The sequence below is a fragment of the Mauremys reevesii genome, linkage group 11 (genome assembly GCF_016161935.1).
Source record: "Mauremys reevesii isolate NIE-2019 linkage group 11, ASM1616193v1, whole genome shotgun sequence".
NCBI classification, from domain to species: Eukaryota; Metazoa; Chordata; order Testudines; family Geoemydidae; genus Mauremys; species Mauremys reevesii.
The window spans coordinates 50,901,999-50,916,402 of record NC_052633.1 but is presented as its reverse complement, the minus strand read 5'-3'; the positions used below and the strand labels follow the sequence as shown (position 1 = coordinate 50,916,402).

Genomic DNA, 14,404 nt, shown 5'->3' with positions numbered 1-14,404 from the left:
ACCAGGTGAAAAATACGTAATCCTAATTTCTGTAGGAAAAGGAGTTGATTCAGAGACTGAAGTAATGTGCACACGAATAGATTATAAAAATTTTTATAAAGCATTAATCAAAATATTAAGTCTTTAGCAAATTTCTAGATTTTACATAACCCAGCAACATTAGTTATACAGTTAACAAGCATTTTGTTTTAACCCATTTACAGATCATGAATGGAATTTACATTGTCTAATAGGAGATGGCTTCATGAAGTGAAAGTTCTGCTCCCTAATATGGTTGTTAAATACACAGTTCAGTAAATTTGAAATCATAAAATGAATGCTGTTCCAGCTGAACAGAAATATAATTTTATAATCATGTAGACAAGCTCTGAGGACTTCCCATATTGAATAATTTAATTTGTAGCAAGCTGGGGTGTGAATCTACCTTACACTAGCCTGCTGCAGATTAACTGTCCATGTGGAACCTGCTGATGTGTGTTAGCGGTTCATGTATATGCTTTGATCTAGTCCTTTTTGAAATGTGGATAAGCCCTAAAGTAGCAAAGTAATGTGTCTGTGATTCATCCTTAGGCCTCCCATCCCGCTGAACATATGCATAGAACTTTATACAAACTGTAAGCTGCACAGGAGGTTTTGAGGCAATTTCAGTTGACTAAATCTGGACACTTAATTATACAAATACAAATATTATGTGATTATGCTTTATCTGTAAAACTGCATTTTACAGGACTTTTTGGATTTGGGCTTTAAGTACTGAAGTATAGTAAGACGTTGAACTTGCCACAAGTCTATTAGAGAAAAATGTAATGTGATCAGCTTTATTCAGTAGTCTAAATCCACTGCGACTGACATGCCACATATTTAAATGGTAACTCACACTGAGGTTGACAACCTTAAACCTGAACTACCCAAGTAATAATTTTGTCAACTTGTAAAATAAGATCAGGAAGATTAATCAGTTACCAGTTTATCAGGTGGGTAGCCTGACCAACAAACAAGGCTTACAGCATTTGTTTTTGTTTGCAATCATGCTGGCTCTTTCTACTGTGTTTCAACTGATTCTCCTATTTATAAGAACATCGGACAAGAAAAACGGGGGGCCGGCAATTTGTGTACATGTAAATATATACTAAATTATCATAAAATTGTAGACTTTGTAAATGTAACTGTAATTTGTTAACCACATTTTGTTCCTTAAAAACGCAACAAAGGTCAAGCCTGAAAAATTGAACTACACAATTGCAATGCTACAAGTTTGTCACTTGTTAAACTCCCTCTTGATACTACACATCTCTTCATTCTAATATAGGAAATTTGTGTCTGACTCTTATTTTCAGTAATAGCTGTTGCACTCAGACTTACTTTAAATTGAAGAACTTCAAAGTACAGATTCTATGAAAGTTGAACAGTTTTGGCACAAACATTTAAACAAAATATAGTTCTTTTTAGGCAAACAAGATGGGTTGAGGGAAATGCTCTCTCTTAAATTTAGTGTTCCTATTAGCAATTGACTAATCATATGCCCCTTGAAATTACTTTATGGTATTCCTTGTTATGCAGATCTTATTGCTAGGTTTACAAAATTTGAACCAAAAATATGCGGCCTTAGCGTGACAGTCCTTCAGCTAGCCACACATTGCAATATGATAAAATATTTCATTAGGGGTCAATACCTCTAGACTTTTTTAATCATTTTTGATGTTCCTCTCTAAACTCCTTCCGTTTGCAGGTATTTCTGGTAATGTGGTGTCAGAGTTGAATGCAGTAGTACATGTGATAAAGCTAGAGGGCTGGATTTTCAGCTTGTGTAAATCTGCTTGTTTGAATTCACTGGAGTGATGCTGAGTTAGACTAGCTGGTAACCTGGCCCTGATTATTTCTTCCTTGCAGCTTAAAATTGCATTGGTCTCCTTGCCACGTATTATAGTTGTGAACATGTATCCAGATTGTTACCCACAATCACTACTAGGTTTCTTTCAAACACTGTTTCACATTTTTCTCTACCGCCATGGCTTTGCTAATGATTTTTGCTTTTCTTCCCCCTCAGAGCCTGTCAATGGTGGATGGTCTCACCCATATTGTGTCAGTTATGGTTGACTGCATCAACTTTGCACCATATGGTACTAAATATCAGCCAAAAAATAGATGTAAGAAAAATTTCCAACAATTGGATTTGTTCTGTGATTTCAAAGAGTAAATGGTTGAAAACTAGAATTATTGCAAGTGATAAATTAGGTATTGTACATTCTTAACAGTCCACCTCTGAGGTATTTTTCTTTCTTAAGAGTTGAGTCCAAGATTTTCAAAAATAGGAAACTAAAATTAAGCTCCTAAATCCATACTTAAGCACTTAAGTCTGATTTTTCGCAAGTATTGAGCGTTCAGCAGCTCCCATGTAAGCTTGGTAAAAGCTCCTTGGGGCTCAGCACATGTGAAAATCAGGATATAGGTTGGTATATGACAGTAGCCAATTTTTTACCTGTTTAGTGGATTATTGAAAACAAACATTATTTTAAATTTGGAAAATTTAGTTGTGGGTTCAATTATAATTTCATTTCTTAAAGTCTTAAGTCTACGAAGGCATTTTATTTTAGTAGCCGTCCAAAAACTCCTGCATTTCACATACGACTTTGTTGAAACATAGCCTAAAAAAGCAACACTTGATTATGACTCTACAGTTTCCAGTTTTAGTTTAACATATAATGTGCCTTGAAGAATTTATACATTAAGCAATTAACTTTAAAACATAAAAGTTTCTGCACGTGGTTAATTTTCATAACACTTATCAGTGCTGCAATTGAAATGGGCATTACTTCATTTTAGTAGCTTTGTGTCCCATATCACTGACCCAAAGTCCTATGTTAGTGAAATTGTTTTCCACATTTCATTTGCGCTCTTGATATATAAATACAGAAGGTGTTGGGCACACGATGTTACTGGTTTTCCTGTTCCCCTGTTCATAGCCATTAAAATTGAAGTAAACACTAGAACATCATTTTAAAGATGGAACTACAAATGGAAATTGATTTAATTTTTTACTGTAGCATCTGCCATCTGTGCACACATTGAGTAGTATCTTACATGCAGCTATCTGGGAGGACTACTCAAGGAGTGGAGGTACTAGTTCAGGGGTGGGCAAACTTTTTGGTTTCCAAAAATTTCGGGTTTCCAAAATTATATGGAGGACTGGTTAGGAGAGGCTGCGCCTTCCCAAACAGCCAGGTGCGGCCTGGCCCCTGCCCCCTGTCCAACCCCCTCCCCTCCCGTTTCTCGCCCCCCTGATGATAGGGCAGGAGTCCTGGGGTGGCCAATTCCTCCCCTCCCCTCCCCCCCAATCCCTGCCCCCTGATGGGCCCCGCGGGACCCCTGCCCCATACACCCCTCCCTGTCTCCTGACTGACCCGGGACCCCCCGCCCCTGACTGTCACCCACTGCCCCATCCAACCCCTCCTCTCATTACTGACTGCCCCCTTACCGCGCTGCCTGGAACACCGGTGGCTGGTCGCGCTACAGCTGTGCCTCCCAGAGCACCAGGACAGGCAGCCGTGCTGCCCAACTGGAACTAGCCATGCCACCTCGCAGCACAGAGCACTGGCTCAGGCCACAGCTCTGCCGCCCCGAGCATTGCGCCAGTGGCGCAGTGAGCTAAGGCTGTGGAGGAAGGGGAACAGCAGGGGAGGGGCCGGGCGCTAGCCTCCTGGGCCAAGAGCTCAGGGGCTGGGCAGGAGGGTCCCGGGGGCAGGATGTGGTCCACGGGCCATAGTTTGCCCACCTCTGTACTAGTTAGAGCTGAAGAGAAATGATTTTCCCCTTGAAATAATGTGATGTAAACTTTTAATTGAAACGTTTTCAGTTGTATCCAACTTTGAGTACTAGTCCACATGACTAAGTGTATCAGAATCGCTCTTCTGTTTTTTACACGTAGAATTTAAGAGTATGTAAGATCACTCAGTATCAAAGCTCCTGCATCAGTTCCAGGCCATGAGGGTGAGTGAATGGCAAATTGGAATCAAATCCACAGCAACTGCACTAAATTAGAATGTTTGTTTGGTTATAGTGTATTTATACCGATGAGCTATCTTAAGAGTCCAAAATATTGCCCTGAACTATTTCATTCTAATCCTGAGCTGTTTCATTCTAATGTATGTCAGACAATATTGATTTGAATTTTGTATAAAGCAGAAGGGAAAGTTTAAGGTCACTATCTTTAATGGATTTATTTTTTGCTTTAGCCCCACAGACACCTACAGATTGGTCTAAGAAGAAAAAGGAACCTCTTGGAAAGCTGGCCTCCCTCTTTAAACTTCTAGTGAAGTTGATAAACTCTTTCCATATGCTCAGTTCCAAAGATACCCAGTCAGAAACATTGATCTCGGTTGGCACTTCAGTTATTACTATTCTTCACAACATCATCAGCCACATTTCTTTGCCTTCGATGATCAGAACTATGTTTGCAAATCTGTCAAAACCACTTGCAGTGTTTTATGAAAAAATAAAGTGAGTATTTCAGAAATTATGGGATGCTAGATAAATGTACATTGTACTATTGCTGTATATTGGTGAAACTGTGGCATCTGCAGCATGCTATATTAAAATATAGCCCATAAATCAGGCTACCCAAAGCTGCTGTCTTGTGAGGTACTAAGTGTCCACAACTTCTGCTGAATTTAATGGTATTTGAGGGTGCCCTGTGCCTTATAGAATTCAGCCTGAATTTCAGATATCAAGTTTGAATTTGTAAAAGTTGGATACACAACTACTACTAGAATATTGGTAACCGATTTTCTGAAGACTCCATTCTTCAGAACTGCTGCATACTTGCTCTGTAGTTACGTTGAGCATAAACTGTTGGACAGTGAGGTCTCCCTGGGATTCTAAATAAGGACTTGCTAGTAATAGCTTTAATTTGAAGGTTGTCTTTAACAATGTTCCTCCAGAATGTACGTAGTGTCAACCTCAGAATCCCTATCCTGTTTCGCCACTTAACGCTCACATTAAAAACTTAACTCTTTAAAAGTATTCTGTTTATCATGACTATCGTTAACATTAATATATTTATCCAAAATATAAACTTCTGTATAAAATAGCATTTATAAACCCCAATCTTCTTTAATGTGCAAATTAACACACACTTGCAGTTATCTAGTCTTACCAACTGAAGAGGTGTTTGCAATTTGTTTTTCCTTAAACAGATTCCAATAGGAATATACGATATCTTAAGTAATTCACTTTAAAACTGTATAGCATAGCGTATAAAGAAAAACACAAAGATGTCTTGCTTTTAATTTATTCAGTTTACAGTTGCATGGGTGTATTCAAGATGTACTCTATTAAGATTGGCAGAAAATGGATGGGTTTTATCACAAGAATAAGGAAACCAAGTTTATAGTTGCATATGTTTTCAACTTAAGTAAAAGCCTAAAATGTTTAAGCTGTGGGAAATTTTATATAAAGGTTTTGAAATATTTTTGCAATGCTCTGCATTCCTTTGTATTTTCCAAAGACTACCCTTTAAAAATTTTTATTTTTGGAGGTGAAAACTATTAATCTGTTTTAATTTTCACCATGCAAGTTAAGCCTATTGGATACCGTATTAAACTCTCTCCAGGTGCTGCTGCAGCTATGTATGCAAAAATCTCTCTGAAGTTAGTTAGGGAAGTTTGCTTGCAGAGTCGGTGTAGCTCAGACCAAGAGGAGCAGAAGGAAGGTAGCAGAAATTAACTCTATTAGAAAACAATTAGGTATGGATCGGTAAACTCTGTGGGGATTATTAGAACTAATTTTCAATTGTCATGCTCATTAGCTTAAAAAGTTTGTTTATGGCCATTATGGGGAAATCAAGAAGGGTTGTAAATTATAAAATGTAGCTAATAATATGCAACTTCATATGTTGGTGTGAGACCTTGAAGATGGACTATTGCATCTTTTCTAGTGTCATATATCAACATCGTTGGAAATGTTGTTGAGAACAAATATGATTAAGAAATATTTCATTAATACTTCATCCATACTGTGTTCTTTCTTTCATAGGCTTGCTGATGTATCTAGAGTGTACAGTAGTCTCAGCAACAAGGTAAATTGTCTAGGAAAGAACTAATACTGTATGACATTTAAATCTGAGAATTTTGTGCTCTAAAAACAAAATGGTATTTGTATTAGGGCAAGCTAGTAAGCATTTCGCTTAAAGGTGTACTGCAAACTTGAACTGAAAACTGGCTAGGGTGAAGTTCAAACCTGTGTTGAATTAAATATTATGGGCTCCTTCATATACAGAGGTTTAGTATTTCTGTGGAACTGAGTCCAGACCTATTCTTAGCCCATATTCTTGTCATATCCACATAAACTGCCACTATATAAATCTTGTTTATTTCACTATTTTAATTTTTAGAATATGCATATGATTCAAAAATTATTTACACCTTTCTCTTTTTTTCCAGTTAGAAAAACTTTTGGGAGAGATAATTGTATGTTTACAATCCCATTATACTGGATTTTATGATAGTGACCTGTTAGAGCAGCTCTCTCCATTGCTGTGCGTAATCTTTCTGCATAAGAGTAAACAGATACGCAACCAAAGTGCTCAGTTCTGGAATGCAACATTTGCTAAAGCTACTGTGTTAACATACCCTGAAGAATTAAAGTAAGATGCTCTCTTGTATATTTGTTATGTTTGATTTTGCTACATAATCACAGAGTATTTATAAATCAAGCCAAGATAACATAAGCTTTTAAATTTGTTATTGGCCATAAACATCAGAAAATCATAACTACTTATAAATAAGATGTTAAGTAGGGAAAACTGTTCCTAAATTCAGGATTTAACCTTGGTCAGGTACATAGTGGTTTGATTATTTTTTATCTCTAATTGTGATTAAGTCATGAATGTATCCCTAATATAGGAGTGAATTTGTATGGAATGAGAATTTAAATGTGAAGTTTTATTTTAGGAATTTTGGAAGGGAAGGAAAAGGTGTTCATGGGTTATCAGGATAGTTTGGAAGTCCTCACAAATGAATTCTTTGCTTGTAGAAAGCTTCAGGTCTAAAAAATACCTTTTCTTGAACAAGTATATTTATAGATGTACAGAATCCGTGACCTTCATTCTGCTTCACTGTATGTTAGCTGCTGCTTATAAGTAATAGTGAACTTAACGATCTTGTGCACTTTTTCCATAATTCTTAATTTTTTTCCTTAAACAGATCCATATTAAGCCAGGCCAAAAAGAAAATTCTGCTTTTACTACCTGGTTTTGAAAGTGTTGAGATAGTGGAAGAATCCAGTGGTCCATTTTCTGATGCTGTAAGTACCTATTATGCTGCTACTAATGAGTAGTTTATACAATTCTGGAATTGTGTTGGAGATAGTAACAGTGTCCTATGGAGTTACAATAATCGAGATTTTCTATAATGATTTGAGGTTGATTAGTGTTTGAGGTAATAACCATATCCTAAATTAGAATAACCAGAGGCTGAAGGGCCTAGGCTGACATGGCATTTGGTAAATAATAACTAGGATTTTACCTTAACTATTGGCCTGTTCTTATGCAGCATATCTGCAAAAATCTTTACATTTTAGAGGAATATACAGGGGAAGGTAAGCAAACATATATTTTTCAAAGTCATGAGTGAAATTGAATCTTATGCAAAGTTTCATTAAATTATCTACTTTATCTATTTACAGTAAACAAAATTTTTATTTCTATTTAAACAGACCGAAAATTCCCAGTGGGATGCAAAGATAAGTGGAATAGAAGTAAAATCAGGTGGAAAAAGGGATTCCTTGCTGGCACAGGCCAATGGTCTGAAAGACAAGACTACCACAGCTCCTGTAACAACAGCGAAGGTAAGATGCATACAAATGGATGTAATAAAATTAAACATTACTTTATGCTGTCTTTCTTCCACAAGAAACTATCAGGTATGCTGTTTTTGTATCTCAAATCCACCAGTCTGAAGCAAGCCAGCCTAATAGCAGTTGGCTGTTAGTTTTTCTCTCTTCAGATTGTCTAGTATTTTTGGAGTTTTCTTTTTTGTTATTGCTATGGAAACTTAAGGCAAGGTAAGTTTTATAATCAGTGGAAATTTAATCAGCAGAGGCTGCATAAGGGAGAGCAGCCAGCAGGATGCTGAACATTAAGATGTGATTAGTTGTTTTTGGCTGTGTATCATGGCAAAGTATTTGTGTGTGTGTATGTATGTATGTATCCTGCTGTAGGTGCACATGCACCTCATGCATCTGAGATTGGATTGCTTTGACTAGCAGTGTCCATGAGGGCCATGCATGTACCCTGTGCCACCAGCCAGGAGCTTCCCTAGCTCCCTCTTACTGCCTGGGTAGCAGGATGGAACTTGGTAAGTGTCCAACCCACTACTTTGACCTTCAGGCTCATCTTTTAGACTAGTTTTGTGAAGAAAATCCTGTTTTCCCTCCTTATCTTCATTAATACTTTAATGTGGACAATCCTAAAAAACTATCCCAGAAAGACACCCCTGTGGAGCTGGCTAAGGGTGAGGTGCCTTATGCTAGCCCCCAATGGCAGACTCTAAATCTTCACGGTATAAGCACTATCTGACTTTCAGTGGACTTATTTTCTTGGTTAATGGGCAGAGTGGATGCCTTTTCTGTTGAGGGGAGAGGCATCTGCTCTTAAGTATTCAGTGTGCAAATCCTTCTTATCGATGATTTGCAAGGTGAGGACAATATGGCTGAAGCTACACACATACACACAATCAATACGCATTATCTCAGACCTGGAAGAGATCTCCAAAAAAATCTAACAAGTCCTCCTCAGCGAGTGCCCCTCTGAGCAGACACCCCATCCAAGGACCCAGCAGCAAAAGAAGGCAGGGAAGAAAACATCTTAGAAATAGAAGCTGGTTACATTGGTGCTCATCGCCCCAACACCAAAGCCTTCAGTGTTAGCCGATGCTACTCCCAACACCTGTGCTGTCAGCTGGTTTGACACCATTACTGGCAGACTTGGCACTTGCTTCTCTGGTGCTTCAATGACATCATCATCATTGGCATCAGAACTGCAATACAATAGTTAGGCCAAAAGTAAGGGCAAGTGAAGACCAGACAGATACCCTTCCCCATAGAAAAGAGAGAACTACATCAGAACTCCAAGATGCCTAGTCCTCCTCCAAGGAAGTGACCCTAAGTAAGCTGGGACTGCCAGCATCTGCACTGACAAAGGCATATGTGCCAACCGCTGCACCTATTATAGGATCAAGGTACATTTTAGAGAGCTGTTGAGATTCCCTCCAGGGAGCATCATTGGTACTGGTGCAGTAGCAAGTGCCAGAATGGGGAAATGACACTACGCTACAGCATTGCAATTCAAAGTACATCTTTGTTGCCAGATTACTTCTTCATCTCAGCAACAAACAGTGATGCTCTGTTACCTTCTGAGAGTGACCCTAGAGGTGGTACTGTCTTTGAGCACTGCCTCAAAAAAGACATGAGTGGCATTGGGTCAACCTGCGGCAACTAGGTCAGTACCCACATGCCATGCCAACCTATCCATACTGGGGATATTGTGACAAGGGCACATGGGAGCTAGCAAAGTGCTCTGGCACACTCTGGCTACCTTCCAACCTGTGCCTAAACAGGTGGAGAAGCTCTGTCAGGTGCCTTCGGAAAATTTGGAAGGCTTTTAATCCCAGCAGATCCAGGATCACTAGTAGTTGCTGAAGTGCAGGACAAATTGCAGTTGACAAAAGGCATGTCCAAGGATAACCCCCAAAAATCTAGCTCTGTTTGGGCTTAAAGCCTACTCATCCACCTCACTGCAGTTCTATGTGGCAAGCTACCAGGAATCGTTCATCCAATGTAATTTCCTGATATGGGAGAGAGTGACTCCTTTCCTGGCAAAAGTGCCACAGGACACTAGGGAGGAATTATAATCTCCTTTAAGGGAAGACCAAACAGCCTTGCAGGTAGTCATGGGCTCCTCCAACATGCCCGCGGTTGTCCTGGGCAGTTAGCATCCAGAGTACTGAGGGAGATTCAGGGTCATGAGACACCTCCCATTCAAGGGATTAGAGCTCTTCACCAAAAGAACAATGAAGGACACCTTGAAGGACTCGAGGGCCACTGTGAGGTCACTGAGGATTTGTACACCAATCCCCTATAAGAAGTTCTGCAAATACCAGTCTCAAAAGAAACAACTGGTTCACCCATGCTTTCAGAACAGACAGCCAGTTTACCCATCATGGAAACAATCGTGATACTCAAGTCGACATGCACAGAATCAAAGTTTCTCAAGAGGCTTTTACACTCTGACCTGCTGGCCAGAGAACCTACTTCAACCTGGCAGTTCAGTATAATCTTCCTGAGGCTCATGGATCCTCTGTTTTGAGCCTCTCTCAGAATGCTCCCTTCACCACCTCATTCTGAAGTAAATCTTCTTAGTGATTATGTCACGGAGTGTGAGGGGAGACTAGGCCCGGCACCCCCAGGTTCCCGCGATTCACCATGACTCTCAGCCAGCCAGTAAAACAGAAGGCTTATTTAAACGAGAGGAACACAGTCCAAAACAGGTCTTGCCGGTACAGACAACAGGACCCCCTTTAGTTAGGTCCATCTGGGGGCCCCAAGGAGGCCACAGCCCCGTCGGGAAGCCCAAGCCCCGTCGGGGCACCCCTCTCCATTTCCCAGCCAGCTCCAAACTGAAACTTCCTCCAGCCTCTCACTCAGCCTTCCCCCGGCTCCTCCCCAAGCCTTTGTGTCCTTTGTCCATTTTTCCCAGGCAGAGGTGTTACCTGGCCTCCAACCCCCTTCCTGGGTTCTCAGGTTACATGCTCAGGTATGCTCCCTTCCCCAATACAGGCAGTCCCAACTCCCCTGCAACCTTCCCAGGTTAATACTCCCCACTCAGCATTCACATAACACATCTTGAACATTCCCACTTCGTCACAGGTTATCACTTCAACCAGGAGGAGTGAGTGAGCTTCAGGCATTTATGGCTGAACCCCACTTAATGACATTTGATTGGGCTGAGACAGTTCTAAGGCTTCACCCGAAGATAATTCATAAAGTGGTCTCAGATTTTCTTCTAAACCAGTCAATCAGCCTCAAAACCTCATTCTGTGTAAAAGAAAAGAAACCACACACCCTAGACATATCCAGGGCTCTGCTTTATGGAAAGGAACAAACCATTCATACTAAAATCCCATCTGTTTATTGCTATAGCCAGATGTTCTAAAGGTCAGGCCATCCCTTCACAGAGTATCAAAATGGATAACAAAATGTATTTCACTGTGTTACTACCTGGTTGATGTACGTCTCCCACTGAACATCCAGGCTCACTCCACCATGTCACAAGCTGCATCCTCTGCCTGCTTTAATATGCCAATATTAAATCTGTAAGGCAGCAACATGGAGTAACTCACTGACCTTTGTCAAACACTATGCAGTGCAAATAACTGACAGGTCAGATGCAAAGTTGGAGAGAACAATATTACAATCTCTCTGTTTGATGCTTCTGGAGCTCCCAATTCCTACCATTCTGAGTGCATATTGCATGCCAGCCATCTGCACTACAATCCATACTGAAAACATTCAGTATGGATTATAGGGGAAAAACATTCACCTGAAAAACTTTACAAACAGTTCACTGAACAGATTTTTTCCCCTGCAAAACTTTTGATTCTTTTCATACTAAAATCCCATCTGTTTACTCCAAAAAAGAATGGTTGTTTATCTTACAGTAACTGTGCTGCTTTAGGATGCCATGCATGTAGATCCCATGTCCTACTCTCCATCCCCGCCTCTTAGAGTAGTTAGCTAACATGGGCTTTTAATTGTAAGGGACCTGGAGGAGGCTCATGGCCAGTCCATTTTTTTTTTTTGTACCCTCACATGGTAGCATGAGGAGGCATATGGGGACATACATATCCCTCACATAGCTTTTAAAAAAAAAAATCTTTTATGCATGAGGTGCATATGTGCCTATAGTAGGATCAATACTGAATGCAACATCTCTAAGAACCATAGTTACTGTAGGTTAGTATTTGTTCTGTTTTGGGATGGTGTACCTGGGGTACAGAAGTATCGTTAATAGTATTTCCTTTATCTTGGTTTTTAAACCATTTTTTTCCTTTCCATAGCTGAAACTAGAATTTTCATCTTCAAAGACAAAATCAAACGAGATACTTTTGGAAGAGGAGAAATCTGTTGATTTTGTGGTTATTCCTTTGGAAACAAAAGAGAGAATATTGACAGAACACCAAAAAGAAGTTCTTAGGACAAAGAGGTTTGTAATCCATAGCACTGACAAGAGTGGTTGTATTATGAATTGATCAGGACAAATTTTAAATTTAATTTGTTTAATGTCCTCAAACTTGAATAGGATATTAATTATGCATCTTGTGCTATTACATGCAAGCTCCAGAGCTTGAAGCTAACATAAAAAGATCTCTTGGCTAAAGACATCATAGTTGTTTGGAGAAACAGTATCTTAAAGGGACAGGACCAATCTCTGATTTATACTTCATTCACAGATTGTGTTTCAGGTCCAGAACTGACCATAATTGTCTAGTTTAGGGGTTCTTAAACTGGGGGTCGGGACCCCTCAAGGAATCACAAGGTTATTACATGGGGGGGTCGCAAGCTGTAGCCTCCACCTCAAATCCCGCTTTCCATCCAGCATTTATAGTGGTGTTAAATATATAAAAAAGTGTTTTTAATGTATAAGGGGGGGTTGCACTCAGAGGCTAGCTATGTGAAAGGAGTCACCAGTACAAAAGTTTGAGAACCACCTGTCTAATTTTACCTGCATGGCACAGGCCGTAGAAGATCACCCAATGATTCATGTTTGCTTTTAGGCTAAAACTAGTAAGATGGCATTTTTCAGTAATTGAAATAAGGGAAGTCTTTAGCTGGCAGTATGATCTGAAGACAGGAATCAAAAGATCAAAAAAGAATTTTATACCCATATGTAAACAGCAGTTCCTTCATAGCAAGCACTGATTGCTGAAATTGCACTTTCACTGCAAGAGTTCTCTCATTCCATATCACAGAGTGATTTAGAAGGGTAAATAATCTTGTGAGGACTTGGCAGTTCAGTCTATGTAGGGTTTCCTTGATGAGAATTTTCAGCATTGAAACTGTTTTTAAATTACGTGTCTCTCACTAGCAGTTCTAAGATAAAGCTACACCTACCTGAAATTATATTTTTGGTTCCAGAATTGATATTCCTGCTATGTACAATAATCTGGATGCATCCCAAGATACTGCCTTATTTTCTCAATATACTCAGGGCCAGGAAGAGTCTTTGTAAGTATGATATACCAACTGGGCTTGTGGTAATAAGATATTTTCTAAGTTCTGTTGCAACAGCTCTAATTTGGGTGGTCTTGTTTTTAGATTAAAAACATCTTTAATAGAAGAGCAGAAGGAAGATCTTGAAAAGAAACCTCAGGTATTTTCACCATGTTTAATAGTATTGGAGATGCTAGTATTACAACTACCTTTATGATGCTTTATAATAGGCTTGGAAGGATTAGATTTTTATCAGTAATTTGTTGGTAAAAATTGATTTCAGTGTACACACACTAGCTAACAAAAATATTTCCATCGATAATCAAAATTTATAGATAGACAAGGTAGAAAGATGCTGCTTGAGAACTTAAATCAATTCTAATGAGGATATTTACTTTATATATTTTGGCATGTGATGTCAGTTTGCTTTTTAACAGTTATAAAGCTCTTAATTTTTTGAATGTGTCTACTTTCATTAAATAGTTGTCTGATTCCCCCCCCATAATTTTCCCCAACTGTAAAATTTAAATCAATAAAAATAAAAAACTGTTAAGAATAAACATTGATATGCATTGTAATCATTTAAAAAAGATTAAATTCTGTCGTGCTTATTTATAATCTGTTTGTTTGAGGAACAGTTCTAATATGGTGACAGTGAACTTCTCTGATCACAGACCAAAGTTGATATGTGGTGGGGAGGGTAAGCTTGATAAGTCTAAAACAAAGAGCACCTCTAAATTTCTTATAGGACTTGAGTTTCCATTTTATAGAATATCTGGTAAAGCTGTCCTGGGTCCAGATATAAAAACTAAAAGAGAAAGACATGTTAGTAAGTTCAGAGTTTTGAGAACATTTGCTAATTTTGTTTGTTCTTGCAATGTAATTTAATTTAGATTTTTTTTATTCAGTTTCCTTGGTGTCTTAGATTAACTTCAACCACAGAAATCATATGATTGTGTAAAGCATACTGATAGTCTTGTGCCTAGTGGTTTTTTTTAATTGCCTTTATTGGTTCAAATTACTTAATTTGAGATGAATTCCAAATACAACAGAGAACCATAACATGTTTGCTTGTGATTTACAGTAAAGTCCTCAGGGTTTGGGGGGGTAGGAAAAGAACATATGCAAGATTGTATACACC

At 38.9% G+C, this 14,404-nt stretch overlaps 1 protein-coding gene across 3 annotated transcripts in view; it reads left to right on the top strand.

Moving 5' to 3' along the window:
* Positions 1–14,404, top strand: part of RIF1 (replication timing regulatory factor 1) — a 53,382-nt gene that overhangs the window by 28,385 nt on the left and 10,593 nt on the right. For all 3 annotated transcript variants that reach the window (XM_039494755.1, XM_039494754.1, XM_039494756.1), the window contains 9 exons: positions 2,048–2,147; positions 4,233–4,497; positions 6,031–6,073; positions 6,438–6,640; positions 7,200–7,299; positions 7,711–7,842; positions 12,111–12,256; positions 13,189–13,278; positions 13,369–13,423. In XM_039494755.1, coding sequence (XP_039350689.1) covers positions 2,048–2,147; positions 4,233–4,497; positions 6,031–6,073; positions 6,438–6,640; positions 7,200–7,299; positions 7,711–7,842; positions 12,111–12,256; positions 13,189–13,278; positions 13,369–13,423 — 1,134 coding nt within the window. The remainder of the gene's footprint in view (positions 1–2,047; positions 2,148–4,232; positions 4,498–6,030; positions 6,074–6,437; positions 6,641–7,199; positions 7,300–7,710; positions 7,843–12,110; positions 12,257–13,188; positions 13,279–13,368; positions 13,424–14,404) is intronic.